Here is a 22,000-nt window from a genome sequence, read left to right as displayed (position 1 = left end):
TCCTGTCCAAGTTGTTCCACCACTCTACGTTGCACATCATTCATGACAGCTGTGAATAATAGGTGGTGACACCTTGCCGCAAACCTGATGTTATTTTGAAGTTCTCCGTCAACCCCATCACTGTTCATACTTTGCTCACTGTATTGGTGCACATATTCTCAATTCTCTCCACAAGATGTTCCTCTATCCAAGTTTCTCAAAACTTCCCACACTTTCTCTCTCTTTACGGCATCAAACGCTTTCTTTATATCCAAAAATGCAATCCATAATTCTTTATTGTGTTCATAATACTTTTCCAGAAAATAAGATCCATCGTCAATCTGCCAGGCCTAAAACCAAACTGTTCCTCGGCCATCCTATTTTCAATCGTACCTCTTATCTTCCGTTCTCACTCTCTCATACAGCTTACTCCCATGTGATGGGAGTGTGATGCCTCTATAATTGGAACACTTTTTCCTGTTCTCCTTCTTGAACAATGGGATGATCAAACCTTCTTTCCAGTCCTAATAGTGTTTAGTATTAATACTAATGGCAACCTACTGACTCTTCTTTAAATCACTGCTAACATGCAGGCCAGTTCACATGCATGTGAACTGATAATCTTTCCTTCCAGTGGCAGATTACCATATGTACCACAGGAAGCATCCTTTCAGGACACCTCGTCACAGCTCTCTTAATTCCTTTTGCCAATTTGAGATGTATGTACACAGATGACATAAAATTCCTAATGCACGTGTGATCATAGCATTTTTAGCATTTTTTTTAGCATTAGTAGAGGCATTTGATGCAAGAAAGCAAGCTTATGCAGCATCAGCCAAAAAAAAAAAAAAAAAAAACCCACTTCCACTTCACCCCTCTGTTCGTTCAAAATACCTGTCCAGCTGAGCCTTAAACTTATTTAGGCTGTCAACCTCCACCACAAGGGATGGAAGTCTGTTCCACCAACCAACCACCCGCTGGCTAAAGGCAAATTTCCGCACGTCTATCCTACATCTGTCTTTCCTCAATTTGAATTTATGCCCTCTCAGGTGATTTTTCTGAGCTAGAGGAAGAATCCCATCAGCATTGAGCATGCTTAAACCATTCAAGGCTTTATACACCTCTATCAGATCACCTCGCTGGTGCCTAGTCTCCAGACACTGTAATTTGCAAAACTTAAGTCTTTCTTCATAAGAGCACCCTTTTGTTCCATTCACTAATCTTGTTGCCCTTCTCTGTACTCGTTCCAGCAGTACAGCAATAGTCCAACAATAGCACTGAGCCAAATCAACAACAAATTAAAATAGTTAAGCTGGCAGCTACTTAACATGATCTCTCTCTCTCTCTCTCTCTCTCTCTCTCTCTCTCTCTCTCTCTCTCTAAAACCTGTTATATTATTCTACTCTCTGAAGCAGAATTCAATTGTCTTAAACTTTCTCTGGGAAATGACCTAATTCCAGTTGTAACTAATCACAAAGATCTTGGTGTCATTTTAAGTGACATGCAGTTTCAAGTTGTCATATTAAATGCTTCTCAGAAAGTTAATCCAGGGTCTTACCTGATCCAAAGGCTCTAAGGCTCTTACCTGATCCAAAATATTCCAGACCATACAGTAACCTCTTGTGTTACTGTTCAGTCAAATACTTTGCTAAAATGCAAAGGTCACAATTATTTCCTACATCCAACCCATGAGTGATTCTATCAAAAATAGCTTACCAGATTCAATAAACATGATTTTTCCCTTTAAAACTCATGCCACTGCTTTCAGAATTCCATTTATATATATAAATTCCCCTATATATTTCAAAGTCTTAAATCACTGCCTCCATGATTTTCCCTACCACTGACGTCAGACCGAATGGTCTGTAACTGCTCGCTTCTCTTAGACTCACGTTTATGGATTTACGATACATTGGCATGTCTCCACTCCAAAGGAACATCATGAATCCAATGATACTCTCATAATTAATCTTAATGGTTAAATGCTCTGTCTACGCTCTGTTGTCAAGTAGCAGTTGAAAGGTTGCAATATTATGGTAACTGAATCTTGTGGGGTTTTTGTGGAGCGCTGTAGCTGATGTGGATGGCAGATAGAGCAGCAGTTGCCAGGCTAATGGCAGGCACCCATGCCTCATCAATGGTCATAGTAAATGTATACTGTCCTGCCTTGTCTGCGCCAATTGATGGAAAATTGTGTAGAATGGCTGACCAGTAGAGTTCCCAAGACGATGATTCAATGAACTCTCCTCTGTATGGGCCTCTGGAATAGGCATCCAGTCAAAGTACCCATGCTTACGACCACCCATTACCAACAATGCCTAAAGTTTGGAGCTGAAGTGTCATTGGACCACTGATGACTGGCAAAAAAAAGTTGCTTTTACTGCTGAATCACATTTCCTGCTATGCCATGTGGAGTAAATTGAGTGCATGGCAACAAACTGCAGAGGAATCACTGTGGTGTCCTGCTCCAAAAAAAAACAGGCAGGTGGAGGCAGTGTTTCAGTATGAGGGATGTGTTACTGAGAATCTCTTGAAGCCCCCATATCCCTGAACTACTCTGAATTCCAGTTTTTGGAATTCAGAGTGTAGGTGTTGATGGTCTAATGGCAGCAATGAACATGAGGCATATTCCTGAAGTAACTATCCATTGTGGCTCATCGTGGTGACTGTCTTCCTAGATGGCACAGGTGTGTTCCAGGATAATGCACCCAGCCATGTTGTCAGAGTATTATATGAGAGTGGTTTGCCAAGCATGAAAGCCACTTCCAGGTGCTACCTTACTTTGGAATATATCTAGGATCACGTGGATCAACAAATCCAGCCTTCAGATCTTCCACCACAGACTATTACAGATCTAAAGGATGCAATCCTGGTGACCTGGTACAACATACCTCCTGTAGCATTTAGAGGTCTTAGAGTCCATGCCTCATTGGGGGTGGTGGTGGTAAGAGGACAACATACCCACTATTAGGTAGGTGGTCATAATGTTTTGACTGGACAGTGATTGCCTTTGTGATTTTCCCAATCAGTGAAGTCATGATGATCGGTCTGCAGTTGCTCAGTTTTCTCTTAAAATCACCTTTATGAATTTATCATAGGTTGCCATGTCTCCAATCCAAAGGAATCTCCTGAGCCTAGTGATGCCCTCATAATTAATCTAAATAGTCAAATGTGCCCTTTTGCTGCCTCACACAAAAATTACTGAGTATGTGCTACCAACTCCATGGACTTGCTTGCTTCTAAGCTTGCAAATTTTTCTAATAAACAATTTTCTACAATTTCAGAATCACCAGTTTCACTTAGACATTTCCTCCTTGCTGCTCTTCTTGGTCTGACGTTATTAGTGGAGTCCTCCAGGGTTCGGTGTTGGGCACAGAGTTATTTTCAATATTTATGTATGATATTGATGAAGGCATAACAGGGTTAATGTTCAAGTTTGAAGGTTTACAAAGGTTGGCAGGGTGGTCAATGGCAGTAATCAGGATATGGTATTGCACAAGAGCTATAAATACACTGGTCAACATGTAAAATGTTTTATTTTCAAAAGTCAATATTTTCAAAAATGAAAATATTGACTACTTTTATGCTGCTGAACACAAAAATCACATTAAAATTTGTTGATTGGCTCTTGTTTTCGAATTACAGTTGAGGTCTCATATTATTGAGTTACTCTACATTATCAGCTACGGCTCTTGGCAAAATGCATGGCAACACAGTTGTTTCAGTACCACCATGCTCTTCTCACATGATCAGCAACTGTCACCTTGCTCTGCATCATGTGATAAGTTGTTGCCTCAAATGTGTCTTCAATTCTGTTAAAGTAATCCTCAAATATGGCTAGGTACTGGGTAATGTAAGCTCTGGCTTACCGGTAATGCAAAAAAAAAAAAAAAAAAATTTTTCTTTTTCACTTATAAAATTTTGAATATGCAAACAATTTGAATAGAATAGAAATGGGTAATAAATGTTTTAAGTAGGTACGCAAAAGGTCAAGGATCGTTTCCACGAAAAGACTGTTTTCCTGGAAATGGCCAAGTTAGGAATTATACAGCGAAACAAACAAAGGGTTTTAGATGGTCAAGGACGGGATTAATGGAGATTAGAGAAAATAGGGGTAGGGGAAACGAGAACATAATTTGGTATATAAGGAATTGAGAGACGGGAAAATTGTTGTCCTTTCGGATAAGGCTTTAGTGGTGTGTGTGGAGGTAAGGTAGTAGCGATGATGTTATGTTATGTGGATTTTAGGAGCATTAGCACTAAGGCCATATTGCTCTGGGGATATGTGGTGGTCATTCCCTGACCTTTCCGCATCCTCCGTATTTGGTAGTCACGGGCTTGAACCCCAATCTAATCAAGAAGTGTGTGCTACGCACTGCTGCTCCTGCCCACCTGGCAGTAGCGATGAGTAAGTAAGCCGGACAGGAAAGGTTCAAATAGGGTTCAGTTATAGTTAGCAAGGGATCGGAATGAGCGAAACAGAAAAGTTGGAGATATAAGAAAAGTAGAGGAAGCTGAAAACTCAAAAAGGAGCACGAGTATAAAGTCAAGCAATGGAGGACCCATCCTTATTGAATATGTTGGCCTGACCTGGTGATAACCTGTAAGTAAGATATCGTTGAGTTTAGTATCCCAAAATTTTGGCCCAGGGGAGCAAGATTAACTATTAACTTTAGAACCCTAATGCAATAAAAAGGTACTCTGTATTCTTATAGACTAGGACACTTAAGGAAAATTGCAGCTGAAGATAATGTTCACTTTACAGCAGAAGGACACCATACCAATAGTTATGTAAGATATACTGAGGATGAAAATTAATGTAATAACAATTGGCTGTGATGTGGAAGTGACAGAGCTATTTGTTGAATTGTTTCTATGGTAATATTATAATAAGAAAGTTAGTTTAATGTAAGTGCCTGTATACCTATTGTCTGTTTGTTTGTTTCATTAAACATTATTGAATATGTACATTGTATCACTCTACTCCAGTTAAGATTTAAGTACCTGATCAATGTTTGTTTGTTTGTTATTTGGTATTTTAGGAGCATTAGCAACTAAGGCCATATTGCTCCGGGAATGTGCGGTGGTCATTCCCTGACCTTTCCGCATCCTCCGTATTTGGTGGTGACGGGCTCGAACCCCGGTCTAATCAAGAAGCGTGTGCTACGCACTGCTGCTCCTTCCCACCTGGCTACGGAGGCGCCTTGATCAATGTAAGCAGTCAGTGGCCCAAGGTAACAAAAAAGGTTAACCTTAATAAAGTAGGTGATAACAAATATATATAACTTTACTAATTATATATATATATATATAATATATAGAAAAGAGAACACCTACAGTAATTTGGTCTCAGTTAACAGTTGTTCTATGTGAGATTGCTACTTTTTGCACAATATTTGTGTCATGCAAGATATGCCCTATAATTGTGTAAATGGTTCATTCCTTAACTCAAGCCATAAAAAAGGCCTACTTGGTGTACTTTGGGTGTAAAGTAGGCAACCAGGACAACTGGGCTCCACACATGTGCTGCACTACCTGTTCATCAAAACTCAACACATGGGTGAATTGAAAGGGATGTTTTATGCCTTTCTCAGTGCCCACGATATGGAGAGAGCCAACAAATCACGTCGCAGACTGTTACTTCTGTACACTCTTATGAAGACCCGATGAACATCAACTGGATATACGCGAAAAAGTACAGCAGCAGTCTATGCCAAGGATCCTCCATTTTGTCCAAAACCTTTATCCTTCTGAACCGTATAAGATCACAGAAAGTGAGCTTAATGACCTCAGCAAATTGCCAAAGAATAAGGCAGAGCTTTTGGCCTCGAGGCTACAACAGTGGAATCTTCTAGATCATTCTATGAAAGTGATAACGTTTCATACTCAAAATAAAGACTATGATAAATTCTGTCAAACAGAAGATGAACTCTGTTTGTAAGGATGTTGATGGTCTAATGGCAGCAATGAACACGAGGCATGTTCCTGAAGAATGACAACTATTTACAGTCACTTCTAAGATTAGCCTTAACACATTCGCTGCTGATCATGCACCAGCGCGTGATGTCGTAGCAGTATTGAAGAGCCGATCACGCTCAGGCGCGGGATGTGGCATCGTTACCCAGTAGCCAATCACACGCTGGATTCATTAGACTTTTGTATGAAGTTGTCAACTTCAGTTGGCATTTGTTTCTGCTGTGTATAGTTGTTTCAGCATCAAGTAAAGGGTGTAAACTATATGTAGTTCTACGTGGTGTTGAACATTTTGCTACGTGATGTGCAGAAAAGCCTTGTAATATGAGTTGTGCAGATAACAGTTTAGCGGGCCAGTCGCGCTCAAAAAGAAGAAAAGTGCAATATAAAAAATCCCTTACAGATGAAGAAATTGCAAAAATGTTGGATGATTTATCTGACGTATATCCTAGTGACATCAGTTACGACGATGACGGAGATTTTATCCCTCCAAAGGACGCTTCAGATTTGGAAAGTGTAGATGAAGAAGATATTGTGGAAGAGGCTACACTTCCACTGCAGGATTCCGGTAAGTTGGATAACGTCATGTGGGAAAATGACGTAACATCGATGAAACAGTTTCGTTTCACAAAATCAGAGTCTTTGCTGCAACCCGTGTCAGGTGATAATCCTATAGATTACTTTTGTCATTTATTGACCGACAATATCTTGGATGAAATAATTACACAAACAAATGTTTATGATCATGAAATACTTCTTCCCCGAGAAAATAAAGAACATTCTCGAATAAATGCATGGAAGGACACCACTAGAGATGAAATGCTGGTATTTTTAGGATTAATTTTACATATGGGAACCATTCGACTGAACCGCATACAAGATTACTGGAAAACAGATAAGCTGTTCGGATTACATGTTTTCGCAGATAACACGAGCAGGAATCGTTTCTTATTATTACTGCGGGCCTTGCATTTTGCAAAAAATCCAGAAAAGAAAGAGGTATGTCCACAGGATCGCCTATATAAAATTCGAAAAATAGTGAATCTGTTCAATGCACGAATGTCGGAAATATATTATCCAGGACGTGAGATTAGCTTAGATGAGTTTATGATATTGTGCCGTGCAAGGCTTGTTTTTTGACAGTACATTCAAAACAAACGCCATAAGTACGGCATCAAGTTATATATGATCACAACGCCTACTGGCATGGTTATCAAATTTCAAGTATATACTGGTATGTTGGATGATTCTGGTGGAAAAGGACATGCACAAAAAGTCATCATGAACTTACTTGATGGGATGTTAGATGTCGGGCATAGCATATTTATGTACAATTATTACAATAGCTATGAACTCGGTAAATGTCTCGCTGACAGACAAACCCATTGTACTGGGACAATCAGAAGTAACAGGAAAACATTTCTGAAAGAGGTTCGAGAAAAAAAGCTGAAGAAAGGGGAAACTTTATCAAGGTGTGTCCGTGGTGTAATGATTGCTAAGTGGAAGGACAGAAGAGATGTCAGTTACATATCTACAGAATACCAAAATGATATGGTGGAAATGCAGAACAAATGAGGCGAACTGAAATCAAAACCATGCCTATAATTGAGTATAATAGGTTTATGTCAGGCATTGACAAGCAAGATCAAATGCTTGCCTATTATCCTTGCAAAAGGAAAACCATTAGGTGACCTACAAAAATATTTATGCATATTTTGCAACTAATAATGATCAATGCACACCATATCTATAATAAATATTGACATAACAAGGTGCAACTTTATGACTTCCGTTTATCAGTGATCAGATCTTTATTGAAACAGCCATCTGATCTCCCTCATACTGTGCATGATGTACCTGAACTGGAACATGTGCTCAAACCACAGGAAGAAAGAAAAGGTGGAAAGCTATTGAGGAAGCAATGCAAACGTTGCGATACAATCTATATCTGCAGTGTTTGTGAAGGATCACCCAGCTATTTCTTAGATTGTGCGAAAATTATACATAAGTAACATTCTTACACATAGTATTTGTAATCTGTATTGGTTCGGTATGAAATAAAACGTATTTCTTAATGTTACCATGTTTTTTGTTTTATTATTTACATACTATATTATTATGTTTTTGTGTCACGTGCCAGCGCGTTATGCGGCATTTAAAGCCAAATTTGACCTCCAGTGCCTATCACGCGCTGGCGCATGAATCTCAAAATCTTTTGGAAACTGCTTATATGACACTTGAATATTGATATGGTAATACCTAACAATCCCTTATTACCAATTTTCAAGCTTTTTCGTTATGGAAACATAGTCTGCTTCTGGCGACTGTCTCCTCCTTCTGTGCCGCGCTATTGACGATAGCATGCGGACTCAAGACCGGCAGCGAACGTGTTAAGGCTGTGTTATTACACAATGGAAATATGCTGCCTTCAATACCTCTTGCATATGGGGTCCACATAAAAGAAAAATACGCAAATATGGAGAACATCCTCTTATGTGTAATACTATCAAAAGTATGAGTGGCAGGTATGTGGTAATTTAAAGGTAATCGCCATTTTATTAGGACTACAAAAAGGTTACACTAAGTATTGCTGTTTTCTCTGCGAGTGGGATAGTTGTGCCAAGGACATGCACTACAAGAAGATGAGTTGGCCTCAATGAAAATCATCAACACCTTCAATGAACAACATAGTATTTGAACCTCTGGTAGATCCAAATAAAGTTTTGCTTCCACCACTCCACAAACGGCTCATGAAAAATTTTGTGACGGCTTTGGAAATGAACGGTCCTGCATTCACATACTTGCAAGAGAAATTCCCATGACAGTACAGAGAAGATTAAGGCAAGTGTTTTCATTGGTCCACAAATAAGGCAACTTTTCAAAGACAAACAGTTCAAATGTGTCCTTAGTGAGAGTGAGAAATCAGTGTGAAAAGCCTTTTGATATGTTTCGACTGGTTTTCTAGGAAATGTTAAAGCCTGCAACTACAGGCAACTTGTGGAAGATCTCATTACTTCTCACAAAAAACTGGGGTAAAACATGTCACTGAAGATGCATTTCTTGCAATCACACCTGGATTTTTTCCTGCCAAACTGTGGTGGCATCAGCGACGAACATGGTGAGTGCTTCCATCAAGACATCGCAGCAGTGGAGCAAAGACACAAAAGCAAATGGAGCGCCACCCTGTTAGCACAATTACTGTTGGATGGTCAAAAGGGATGCTCCCCGAAGCTGAATACGAGTGAAAGACGAAAAGGTCCAGTGTTTGATACAGGTGTGTTCATAGCTACATCTTACTGCCATATAAATAAAAAATACTTGAATAAATATAAAAACTACTTTTTTTGAAAACAAGAACCAATCTGTCATTTTAAGCACTATTTCTGTGTTCAGCATCCAAAAATCTATAAAGTAAACTTACTTTCATGCCCGTAACAAGATATGATCCAAAATTTATTGTTCAGTGTAATCTCAGAATAACATACGAACTATGTAGTAACACACTGGGTAGTGCAGAACAAAACAGACCACCTGGGGTAATTGTGTAGTCAGACACGAAGTCCTCTAAGCAGTACAGACAGTCTGCTAGGGGTGGCTCATGGGGCTTTGTTAGTGATATACAGGAATTTTTCAAGTAGGGATAAGGAGGTTATTATCCTATTGCATAAGGCGGAGGTTAAGACACATCTTGAGTACTGCATAAAGGTCTGAAAGCCTCATTTTAGAAAGGATGTGAATCTGTTTGGAATGGGTGCAGTGAATGACAGATTAGAGAGGGGAACAAAAGGGGTATTCTTACCAAGAAAGACTCAGTTCTGAAATTTGCAGCAACTGGAAACAAGGCACCTGCAAGAAGATCTGATTGAAGTACGTTTAAGCTTTGAATAGACTGATTAAGCTAAATGTTGATGGCATCCTTACTCTTAATCAGACAAAATGCAATAAGGGGGCATAAAGTTAAATTGAGGCAGGATGGTTGCAGGATAGTTATGTGAAAATTTTCTTTCAGCCAGAGGGTACTTGACTTTTGGAACAAACTTCCATTTGGTGTTGTGGAAGTAAGTAGTTTGAATAAATTTAAGGAGGAATTAGACAAATGATTAGAGGGAGTTGGACAGGTGATGTGGAAAGTATTTGTTTTAGTGTTTTGTTTATTTTAATTTTATTTATTATTATAATTTTTTTTTTAGTTGATACTTTATAAGCTTGCTTCTTTGTATCATTTGCTAATACTAAATTCAGTCAAAAACACTTTAGTGAGTGTATCCCATATTCTAACACACATCGATAATTATCACTATTTTCTTTTTTTCATAGTCTAAATATTTTCTTACTCATCAAGAGATATAAAACACGGTCATACACACACACACTGCACAAAACAAATTTCATGGGTTAATCATAAAGGAGAAAATTCTTTTTTAAAAGATATCTCTCGCCTTCAGGAAAACTAAAATTCAAAACCTGAACATCCAGATGTTAATAGTCAGTTACCTCTGGAGATTTGTAATAAGTCCTCAGAATATTGATGAAATCTGTTATAGTCAACATTCCTGGAAGTAAAAAGATTTTTCTTTGGAATATCTAAAAATAAATATCATTTTAAATGAAATATAAAATATTCTCATAACTCAAATAAATAGATATTTTCAACTGTATTATAATTAAATCGCACAACATATTAAGTGGCACTGAATGAAAATTGCCCTCAATTATGTATGAATCTAAATATGAAAGTATGTATATAACATTAATCCATTTCAAAAGAATAATGGCAAATATACAAGTATTATGGTAGAAGAGAAATATAAAAAAATAATTAACATAACAGATTCTAGTTATAGCCAAATTGCACATTACAAAATGAATAAAGAGAAAGTGCTGAAGAAAACACAAACTAAAAAAAATGTTGTGTGCACGCTTATTTTTAATCCTCATCTGTTATAGAAATATTTATTGCAACCAAGCAACAGGAGAATGAAATAAATGCTGTTGATGCGGCTGCTTGCAAACAAATGTTACCCAAGTGGCTGAGCCAAACTTGATTCAGTACCACAATTTCTATCTCTATATTCCTATTAGTCTTCCTGACAGTGCTCTAGGAGCACTGTCAGGAAGACTAATATCTCTAATTTTATGAAAAGGAGGGCTTCCTAGTGTTTTTGTAGCCATCATGGCTTAACCTCCCTAAATGTAACAGTCTCAATGGCGAAACAGCACAACCAGAGCCAGAACTAAGCAATCCTAAGTCTGTGGAAAAAGTGTTATAAGTACGCCCCCATTATATCAGGTAGTAAATCTTTCAATAGCGTATCTAAGGTCGTTAATATGCTATTGATTGGGATAGATAAGTGCGCCTGATTGGGATATATAATTCCTTCAGTTTGCGCTCCTGAAGCTCGGTGGGTGCAGAGGGGGATTCCACCTCTGCATCCTCCCGTTGCTAAGCATCTGCAATCTTTATGAATTTATAAAAATTACTATTGCAACAGTCTCTGATTTGCATATATTTATTAATAAAATAATTTAAATAATACAATGAATATAACAAAACAAAAATATCAAAGAAAAAGAAACTTACAAATATTTGTTTATATCTACAGAGAATTTAATTCTATATATACTACAAAGAAAGTACGCATAACTTCAAAGAAATTAGAAAACCAGGTAGTTTATGTTTATATATCTAGTATAAAATCATAGAAAAAAAAAATATATTGTGAAATATAGTATTATTAACATTACAACAAACTAAAAAAAATTAAATGAAGGTGTATTATTTTAATTGAATTTTTCTTGCTTTGAAAGACCTTTCACAAGAAGCTACTGTTACAGACAGGGTAAGAAAAATTCACAGTGCTATTTCTATATTTAGATAAGATACTATTAGACAATACTCATGAACAAATTGGAGAGGTTGTAAAGGGGTTACAGATTTTTCAAATATCTGTTGAAATATTAACAGATATTTGAAAAATTTTGTTTTTTCATCAGTGGTTAGCACTGGAGGACAAACCAAAAAGCTCAGGTGTGACGTCACAAAATGGGCCATACTTTATAGAAGTTTGTAATTGGATTTCTCTGTTATTTTCGAAATTTGTAAAACACTGTTCCTCCCTAATATTTTTTTCTGTAAGTGATTTTAAATCTTGAATTTATAATTTTTTTTCACTCACAAAATTTCTGGAATTTTTAATACGTAACAGAAGCTTGTTTTACTGTGATAAAACAAGCTTCTGTTTAAGCATGGTCACACGCTATGCTTATCTAACATGACCATGCGGTACCACGCTTGATTTCCATATGTAACGTATTTATGTATTCATAGCAGAGGAAGAGACACACAGTGTCGAAAACTTCTGCAAGTATTTTATTTTACTTTATCAAAAGAAGTGAGTGCAGTGAGTGAAGTCCCCTAATATATATATATATAAAATATTGTAGGTAGAAAATGTTAACAAGCTTTGTGTAAAAATTAAAACTGATGAATATACAGTATACCCTGAGAGCGATATATGTTGTGAAATAAAGGGGTGTGAAATGAACAGGAAAATAAAACAATAAGATTTGCACTGATTGAAACAATACCAAATAAATTTTTAAGATTTTGAAAAACTTGAAAGATTTTGGAAAAAACTTGAAAGATTTTGAACGAACGATCAAGGTGGAAATAACATTGCAGTGTCTTTCATAATTTGTGTCTTCATCAGAGGTCATCCACCAAAATAATGAAAAAGACAGCAATGCTCTTACTTCTGTTTCCTACATGCTCTGTATGCATAGGTACTGTGCAAAAAGACTCTTGGTAATTTACAAATTTAATTAATTTTTTTTCTTTTTTTTTTAAATTTTGAATATAATTATACTAAATTTGATATAACGTTAGTGTGCTAATAGAGGTGTTGCATACAGATCATGGATGACCTTACAGAAGTAAGTGAGAAAAGTAAAGCCAAAAGTAAGAAAAACAGTATATACCATAAGACAAGGACTTACCATTACTAGCCAAACTGAACAAAAGACTGATTTTGCGGGTTATCCGTATATTTATATGTGGGTACACTAGCGACTCCTGGTGTTAAAAAAATGGTGCATGTTTTGATTTGAATGTGTGGTGATGCGCTAGGTTAAATGCATGATGTCCAAACTGCCCAGGATAGTTAAGAAATATAATAGCTGACAAAGTAGCAGTAGAAGGCAAAAAATAGATTGGGTAAAGTTAGAAAATAGAGTTCCGCTGTTGCGTTCGATAAACTAATGGCTCACAGAACATATGAAGTAGAGTCTTGTGAAGTAGAAAGACGGTTATGGTAGAGATAAGTAGTAGGACTCGGGTGGTTCGGGGTTGCAAACCCGTTCCTATAGAATTTCGTTCCTGAACGAATTTCTGGGAGTGAGTGCATCATGTATTTAAGGTCAATTATGTAAAAAGAAATAAAGTTAAGCTTGAATATATATATAAGCTTGCATATATTTACATAAAGTTAAGCTAGAATATAATTAATTATAATTATATAGTTAAGCTAGAATATAATTATAATTTTATAATTATAATTATAAAATTAAATAATTATAATTAAATAATTATAATTATAATTTTAAATATAATTTTGAAAATCTAAATACAAAGATAATCAATTAAATTTCGAATTATTCCCTGACCATTATTGGCCTTGTGGTCCTCTGTTGAAATGGGGTGTAATGGTCAGTCTATTTTTGTTTTGTTTTATTGTAGTTGGTTTACATCTCTGCTGGTGATATTTCACATAAATTTGGACTTGGTGCCCGTCAGAGGGGGTGCAGTTAAATTTATATTTGATTATTATCTTTGTATTTAGATTTTCAAAATTATCATAGAGAATTTTTGCTGCAATATTTTTACTCTTGTTATCCTTCTCTTCCCTCCCTGTTGGTTTGATCGTTATGTTTAGTTTTGACTATTTTCGCTCCTCTGTCGTGCCATGCTACTGGCATTATTTTTTTAATTATCATTCTAATTTACTTTATATATATATATATTTTTTTTTATTTTTTTTTATTATTTATTTATTATTTTTTTAAACAGGTATCATTATTACATTTTATTCGATCTCATGACATCAGTCTTACAATTATTTTATTTAAGCACAGAACATTGGTAGCAACAGCGTTTTTATAAGCAAAACAGAAAAAAACTAAGAAAATATTACCTGCTTTAAAATACATGGTGTGCCAATTAAATAATAAGACTGACGCTACTACAAAAAAATAAAAGGAATAACACTAAGGGCACAGTAAGGTTATATATTTTTGAAGTAATCACCTCCAATGTGTACACACTGTTTACATCTTTTATACGAGTTTTGAAAACACTTCTGGAACCACTTTCAGCTGGTTGGTCACTGCAGCCTGGATGTCCTCTATTATCCCGTATCACGTTCCTTTCATGGCTGTTTTGATTTTGGCGAACAAAAAATAATCTGTGGGAGCTAAATCTGGTAAATATGGGGGGTGTTCGATGACTGGAATCAATTTTTTTTTCCAAAAATTGCTCGATGTTGACAGCAGAATGTGTGGGTGCATTGTCTGATTTTTCATCCTCTTTTCATTGATCATCCTCTAACGACTCGCATCCTTTATTAAAACGAGAAATCATTCAAACACTCTTGGTCGAGACAAACATTCACCAACATAAACTTTTTTTTTAAATTGTCAAAAGTTTCCGTAGCACTTTTTCGCAATTTACAATAAAATTTGATAACTGCTCTTTGTGCCATTTTCTGATGACATGCACAAAAACTACTATTACTCTTTCTGTCATATATCACGAACTACTGACTGGACAAATTTCAACTTTTATTCGTAGGAAAGAGCACACTCTAGCAGATCTAATCATGTACTATTTTGGCCTCTTACATTAATACTAAATGCAGAGTGCACGCAGTCTCGTTATTTAATTGGTGCACTGTGTATGCTTTAGGAATTGTGTAATTCAACCCATTTTGATTTTCAATTTATTTTTTCATAAAAAAAAAAAGTATTACCTGAAATGGGAAACACTTGACTAAGCAAGGTACTGAGAGGTGCAAAGTAGTAGTTCCCATTTAGAAGAATAAATAAATAAATAATAAAAATGTATTTCTTTTGAGGTCTTGATGGTGAAAAACACTGAAATAGGTAGGTAGACATAAATTGCAATAGATTTGCCTTTGCAAAAGCATCTTTCAAGGAGTCATTATTTTTAAATTCAGTCATCTTTAGTTGAATCTGTGCTGGAACCTCATCACAGTTAACAGCAGAGCAATTTCAAATCATGTGGATTTCATTTCACATAGTTTAAAAAATCAGCAAACCCAGAGAAAAATTCTTCAAGGTTTATGGAAAATTTGGAGTTGATGAATGATTGTAACAAATTTGTTTCTTATTGTTAGCCATTCAACGAGTTTGACAAAGAATTCTATAGCAGGTTCGTAAGAAGGAAAAGTGGTGCAAGCCTTGTTCATTAATATGTTTGTGTGATGATTTCAGTTTTACCTAGTTTTTTTTTTTTTTTTTAATGAAGCAATTCAAGCAAAAACATGTTTAGTTCTTTAAGTTTTTCAGGATAGTATGGCAACAAAAACTGCATGAATAAACTTAATATTTTACTGCAAACACAGCAAAATGTCAAGTTTATTCAATCTGAAGAAAAGTTGACAAAATGAGTCAAGGTAAAAAAAAAAGACTGCCTTTTACTACAGTGGATTCCGGTTATTTGGGCTACCGGTTAATCGGGGCAGCCGTTTATTTGGGGCAAATCTTAAAAAACAGAAACCAATCGAGAAAATAGCCAGGGTTTACTTCGCTTAATCGGGACAGCATGCCGTTTAATCAGGACAGGAGACCGCAGCACTGGAGATTACCCTACGATTGTTTCCGACAGTACCATGTGGTTTGGTCGAAATTCTGGGGGTCACAACCATAAAACAATTAGCAGTCACCTGTTTATTGGGCTTTTCTGTTAGTGAAATCTATCATAAATGGACAGTAAACTCGAACTTACTGAATTTGCGATAATACTGACAGCTGGAATTCTGTGGGTTATTATGGTGAAATGTTTTTACACTTCCATGGAATCTTCACTCATAAAAAAATTAATTTTCAGATCTTCTCTTCATTCCTATTTTTAAAGTTTTGTAACTCGTTACTCCGTTCTCACTTGTGCGTATTGTGTTACTTGCAATTTGTGTGTGCCGTGTTCTTTGTTATTGATTGCTTATCTTTTTACTGTTTTAAATTTTAATCCGCACCCACAAATGTCAGTGAACAGAAATTAACTAGTTCATATGTACATATTACAGTACGTATTAATTATTCCAATTATCACGTATATTCTTCAGAATTTCACGTATCGTTTAATTTTTTAATTGGTAAGGTAATAAAGGGTAAATTTGTGCTTAATACAAAGGGTACTAGGAAAGTTTTGCAATACAGCTTTGTTTATTTAATTTTTTCAAAGTAATTTCCTCTACATTCAATACACCTCTCTATCCTCCGAAACCAATCTTTAAACCAGTTCTGCCAAGTTTCACTAGGGAGTAAAGCACACTCGTTGTCCCAAGCCCGTAGAAGGTCCTCATCACTGGAAAACCGCCTCCCTTTTAGCTTCATTTTCACATGCGGGAACAGTGCAAAGTCGCAGGGAGCAAGGTCTGGCCTGTAGGGAGGGTGCTCGAGAAGTTTCAGTCCTGTCGTGGTCAAATATTCGGTGCAGGCTTTGGCGCGGTGAGCTGCAGCATTATCGTGATGGAGGTACCAGGTGTCCATTCTTGACTTTGGCCGCAGGTTCTTCATAGATCCAATGACTTTAGGCAGGCATTGTTCAGTATACCACTTAGCTGTGACTGTCTTCTGCGTGTCCAAAACGACACGTTCCACAATTCCACTCGATTTGAAAAATACAGCTATCATTTTCTTCTTTACAGATCGGGATTTTCTGACAATTACGGGTGTGTCGTCATCATCAAAAACCCAAACTTTGTTTTGAGCTTTGGTCGACAGATCGTAATAGTACAGCCAAGTCTCGTCACCTGTCACGATGTTGTTCACATACCGAGATTGTCCCTTATCAAACTTTTTTAACATCTCCCGGCACCAAGTCACACGTCGTGTCATCTGCTCTTCAGTCAGTTGATGCGGCACCCAGAGAGAACAAAGTTTCTTCACGTGCAAATGATCTTGCAGAATCGAACGAATTGCTGGTGCATTTAGGCCCAAAGTATCCTCTATCTGTTGGTAGGTCACTCGCCTGTTTTCGTCAAGCATTTTCCTCACAGCAGTAATGTTTTCCTCCGTAACTGACGTTCGTGGCCTTCCCGGCCTCTCAGAATCCTCCAGAGTGAAATTTCCCCTTTGGAATTCTCTATACCACCTGAATATCATTGTACAATGTGGACAATCATCATCTAGTGCAAGAGTCATTTCTTCTAAGCACTGGTCTATGGTTAAACCACGCACGAAATTATACGGCAAAACTGTCCTTATCTCATTTCGTGACCACGATGCCATCGCAAGCACTTTACACTCTCACTACTAATGAATAACTGAGCCCATCGACTTGGCGCGGCGGCTACTATGCACGTATGAACATGTCTCAACATGCAGCAACAAGCAGCTTCCTGTGATTCATTGTTGCGTCGTATTGCAAAACTTTCCTAGTACCCTTTGTATATCTTTGCTTTTATAGCCTGTGGATAATATTCCTCCATTTTCACTAATTAGAATCGCTGTTTAATAGAATTAAAATTCGATTCACAATGACTGCCGTTTACTGCATAGTGTATAGTGAATGGTACTTTACTATGTTGAGTTCGTTGCAAAGTGATTTGATTGTACAGTGAACCAATTGTAAAGGGGGGGTACATTGTATTTTTAACTATTTACGTGAAACTTCGGATAATTGGGGCAGCTGCTTAATCGGGCCAAAATGCACTAGTCCCGATGTGTCCCAAATAACCGGAATCAACTGTATTCCCATGGTCTGGCATGAGCAAAGAAGTCATGGAAACTATTGCTATTTTTTCTTATCTAATGCAAGGAATTAATACAAAAATAAGAGATTTGGTATCAGAATTTACCAACAGCTATAAGACCAATTGTGCATGGACTTCATCTATGTACACTTTCTCAACTAGAAAGTCTCAATACACTTTCATCTTTAGATTCTGAATGTAATGTATATGCTGACAGACTTTTCAGAGCCCAAAAATGTGAATCACAAAAGTCCACACAAAACAAGCTAAATGATTTTGCACAAGTTTTAAGTCTTCCAAAACTTTTTTGTAGAGATCCTGAGTTCAAAACACTACAAGAAGTTCATTCCATAGTTCTCAGAAAGATTCACTTTCAATTGCTGCAAATATTTCATATTAACAACTGCCTTAGGAGCTCCAATATGAGCCAAGTGAGTGGAGATTGTTTATCGTTTACACAAAAACTACACTGAAAGGTATTCTTTGTAAAGGGATATGGTTTATCTTATTCCAGGGGGCTCACATCTGGTGATTATGGGCTTGGCATACCCAGGGTCCTGAGCTGGATATCATCATTTTTCTCTTTCTTGGCGATTCCCTTCTACTTCTAACTCTTGTTTGCTCACTCTCTCTCTCTGGATAATTCAGATTTTTTTTTTTTTTTTTTTTTTGTTGGTTGGTGCAGCATAAGTCTCAGGTTTCCTTGCATCAAATGGCTAATAATAATAATAATGTTTCTATTCCAACTGCCATTCAACTCATTTAAAGGATATGCATGAAAACTTCAAAAAACTTTTTAATAAAGTTAAATATGAAAGCCATAATTAGCTACTTTATAAAGATGAAGTATATATGTATATTGTTTGGTCAACAATTACATTACACTAAAGTGCCACGTTTAACATATGAATGTGTACAGGTCTGGAGGCATCATTTTAGGAAGGATGTAGAGTTGCTAGAACGAGTACAAATAAGGGCAATAACATTGGTGAGGGGAACAAAAAGGGTGCTCTTACCAGGAAAGGCTGAAGTTCTACAAATTACAGTGCCTGGAGACTAAGCACCTGCAAGGTGATCTGATTGAGGTGTATAAGGCCTTGATAGGGTTGAGCAAGTTCAATGCTGATGGGATTCTTCCTCTTGCTCAAATTACAAAACTGAGGGGGCATAGATTCATATTGAGGAAAGACAATAGAAAAGCGTGCAAAAATTTCCCTTTAGCCAGTGGATAGTTGATTGCTAGAACAGACTTCCATTTGTTGTTGTGGAATTTGATAGCTTAAATAAATTTAAGGCTGAGCTAGACAGGCATTTGGAATGAATGGATGGGTGAAATGGGAGGTTTTTTTGTTTTTTTTTTGGCTGATGCTGCATAAGCTTGCTTTCTTGCATCGTATGCCTCAACTTGAGGTTGTCACACACATTCTCTCAGATATGCCAGACAAGCTGTACTTGCTACCTGGGAGTCTAAAACACTGATGGAACTAATATTCGGGTGATATAACCCTCATGCACAAGCACATTGTGGGTGATCACCCAGGTGTGAATCAACGTAAGCAGGTGTCGAGGTGTGGCATCATCATCACCACATGGAGGAATGCCACCCTTTTTGTTATCAGGCAATACTCGGTGGTAGATGACTCTCGTCAACCAGTGCAATACCATCACTTTGCTTATTGGAGGCTTGGAGTGGTGGAACCCATGTTTAGTTTATAGAGCTAAGTTCCGGTCAACCCTTCCCCGTCTCTTCCATTATGCAGTATGACCGATGACTTTTGAGGTTATGATGGACACCATGGTGAAAACCAATCTTCCTTACATTTTGAGGGTACAGCTCTAAAACAGTGTTCGCAGGCCTGCTGCTAGTTAGTATACCAGATCAAACATATTGGTAACTCTTTAGGAGACTTTCAGATCAGCTAGTGTATAATCTTGCTACCTCTACTCTGCCAGATAGCACTGGAGGAAGTCCAAGTAGTGTGTATGCAGGGGGGGGTCACTGTTGAGGCCACGTTTTGTCAAGGATCTGGGTATATTCTTACCATGTGTACACCATATCCAAAAATTTCATTACTTCATACTGCATGTCCCCCCCCCACTTTTTCTTACTATTGAATACACAGAGAATTTTCAAACTAATAGAGTAAGCTTATCTGCGAAAAGATCTAAACCTCCCAAAACACTTCCTAGTTCATTTCACAAATATATATGGTCTCAATTCTATTCTCAACGACGTCCATTTCCACTTGCAGTCTGCCAAACCACATGTACTTTTTCTGACAGAATCTCAGTTAATTCAACTACTGCTCATCTCAGTTGCCCAAATTATTTGCTGCACGATTCCTTTCACCTCAAATGTGGTACTTGTGCATATGTCTGTTCCGATATTCCCTGTGAGAGACTTGGTAATTTGGAATCTCTTCTTTTTGATCTTCTCTGGCTTAAAATCTCTCAACCTGATTGTATCAAATTCATCTGTGGTCACAACCATTCTCCCAACTCCACTAATCACTTGGAGCTCTTCGACTTCCTCTCTTTGCAACTTGACTTTCTCCAGTCCAACTTTCCTAACAGTGAGGTAATTTTAATGTTCACAACTCCAGCTGGCTTTTATTTTCTAGTTACACTGACCCAGCAGGTCAAGATCCTGAGGCTTTTGCAATTACTAATGACCTTGCACAGATTGTTCATTTACCAACAAGAAAACCAAACAATCCTAACCATACAGCCAATACGCTTGACCTTTTTCTCACAAACAACCCTTCTAAGTAAGTGGTCAAAGTGAGTGGTCCTTTAGGCACCTCAAGATCACAACTTGGTGACTGTCTCTTCTCCAATGGAGCCTTTATCTCATGGCTATTCCCAACCTCGTGTTGTTTGGCATTACAAGAAAACAAAATGGGATGACTTGTGAGATTTCTTTTCTTCTTTTCCTTGATCGGATTACTATTTCAAAACTTCTGATGTCAACGTTTGCTCAGATCGTGTCAGGGAAATTATTCTTGGAGGAATGGAATCCTTTATCCCACACTCCACTTTCAAATATCATCCTTTATCTAAACCTTGGTTTTCCAATAAATGTACTAAGGCCATTCAGGAGAAGAATGTTGCAAAACCTAATTGGCTTGTTTTCAATTCTTCAGTTTCATTTTCTGACTACACCAAAGTTAGCAACAATTGTAAAGCAGTTATTAATCAGTCCAAACTAGATTTTGAACAGGCTAAGAGTAGAAAATTGCTTCTTGCCCTAATGGTAGCCGATCATTCTTGTCTCTTGCCAAAGCTATTGGCCACAACTTTAGCCCATCTCTACTCCTACCTCTGTCAAAACCAGATGGTTCGGTTGTCACTTCAGCCAAGGATAAAGCTGACCTGCTAGCATCCCATTTTTTTTTTCCAACTCTTGTATCAATGATCTTGGTAAAATACAGTCCTCCAATCCTAGCACACTCCATTCAATGCCTTCTGTGGTCTTCCGTCAAAAATGATGGCAGAAAGATTTTGAAGAAACTTAATGCTTAGAAAGCTCCAGGTCCTGGTGGTATTTCTCCACTTGTTCTCAAAATCCTAAATTTAATTTGCTCCTAAACTTAATCTTGTTCTTTGCTGCCTTTTTTCACTTTCTTATTCCAAAGGTGTTTTTATTTCTGCTTGGAAATTTGCTCATGTCCAGCCAGTTCCTAAAAAGGTTGACAAATCCCTTCCATCCAGTTATTGTCCCATTGCAATTACTTCTACTCTTTCTAAAGTAATGGAGAAATCAATTAATTGCCAACTCTTAAACTACCTAGAAACCTTCCGTCTGATCAATGATCGCCAGTATGGATTCCGTCAGTGTCGATCCACTGGTGATATTCTGGCTTATGTTACCCATTTATGGACTAATTCAATGGAAAGGTTTGGTGAAACACAAGTAGTTGCTCTTGACACCTCAAAGGCTTTTGATCGTGTTTGGCATAAAGGTCTTCTAAACAAGCTTCCATCTTATGGTCTGCCAACTGTTTTTAGTAATTGGTTATCCTGTTTTCTCTCTGATCGCTCACTGAGGGTGATGGTAG

The 22,000-nt window shown here is 37.2% G+C and overlaps 1 protein-coding gene across 7 annotated transcripts in view; it reads right to left on the bottom strand.

Moving 5' to 3' along the window:
• LOC150079383 (5'-AMP-activated protein kinase subunit gamma-1-like) overlaps nt 1–22,000 on the bottom strand; it is a 383,429-nt gene that overhangs the window by 56,785 nt on the left and 304,644 nt on the right. For all 7 annotated transcript variants that reach the window (XM_090383409.1, XM_090383412.1, XM_090383411.1 and 4 more), the window contains one exon: nt 10,447–10,505. In XM_090383409.1, the coding sequence (XP_090239535.1) occupies nt 10,447–10,505 (59 nt within the window). The remainder of the gene's footprint in view (nt 1–10,446; nt 10,506–22,000) is intronic.

Source organism: Mastigoproctus giganteus, chromosome 10 (assembly GCF_048544385.1).
Source record: "Mastigoproctus giganteus isolate SK-2022 chromosome 10, ASM4854438v1, whole genome shotgun sequence".
In the NCBI taxonomy this organism is placed as follows: Eukaryota; Metazoa; Arthropoda; class Arachnida; order Uropygi; family Thelyphonidae; genus Mastigoproctus; species Mastigoproctus giganteus.
This window is presented reverse-complemented; position numbering and strand designations above follow the sequence as displayed.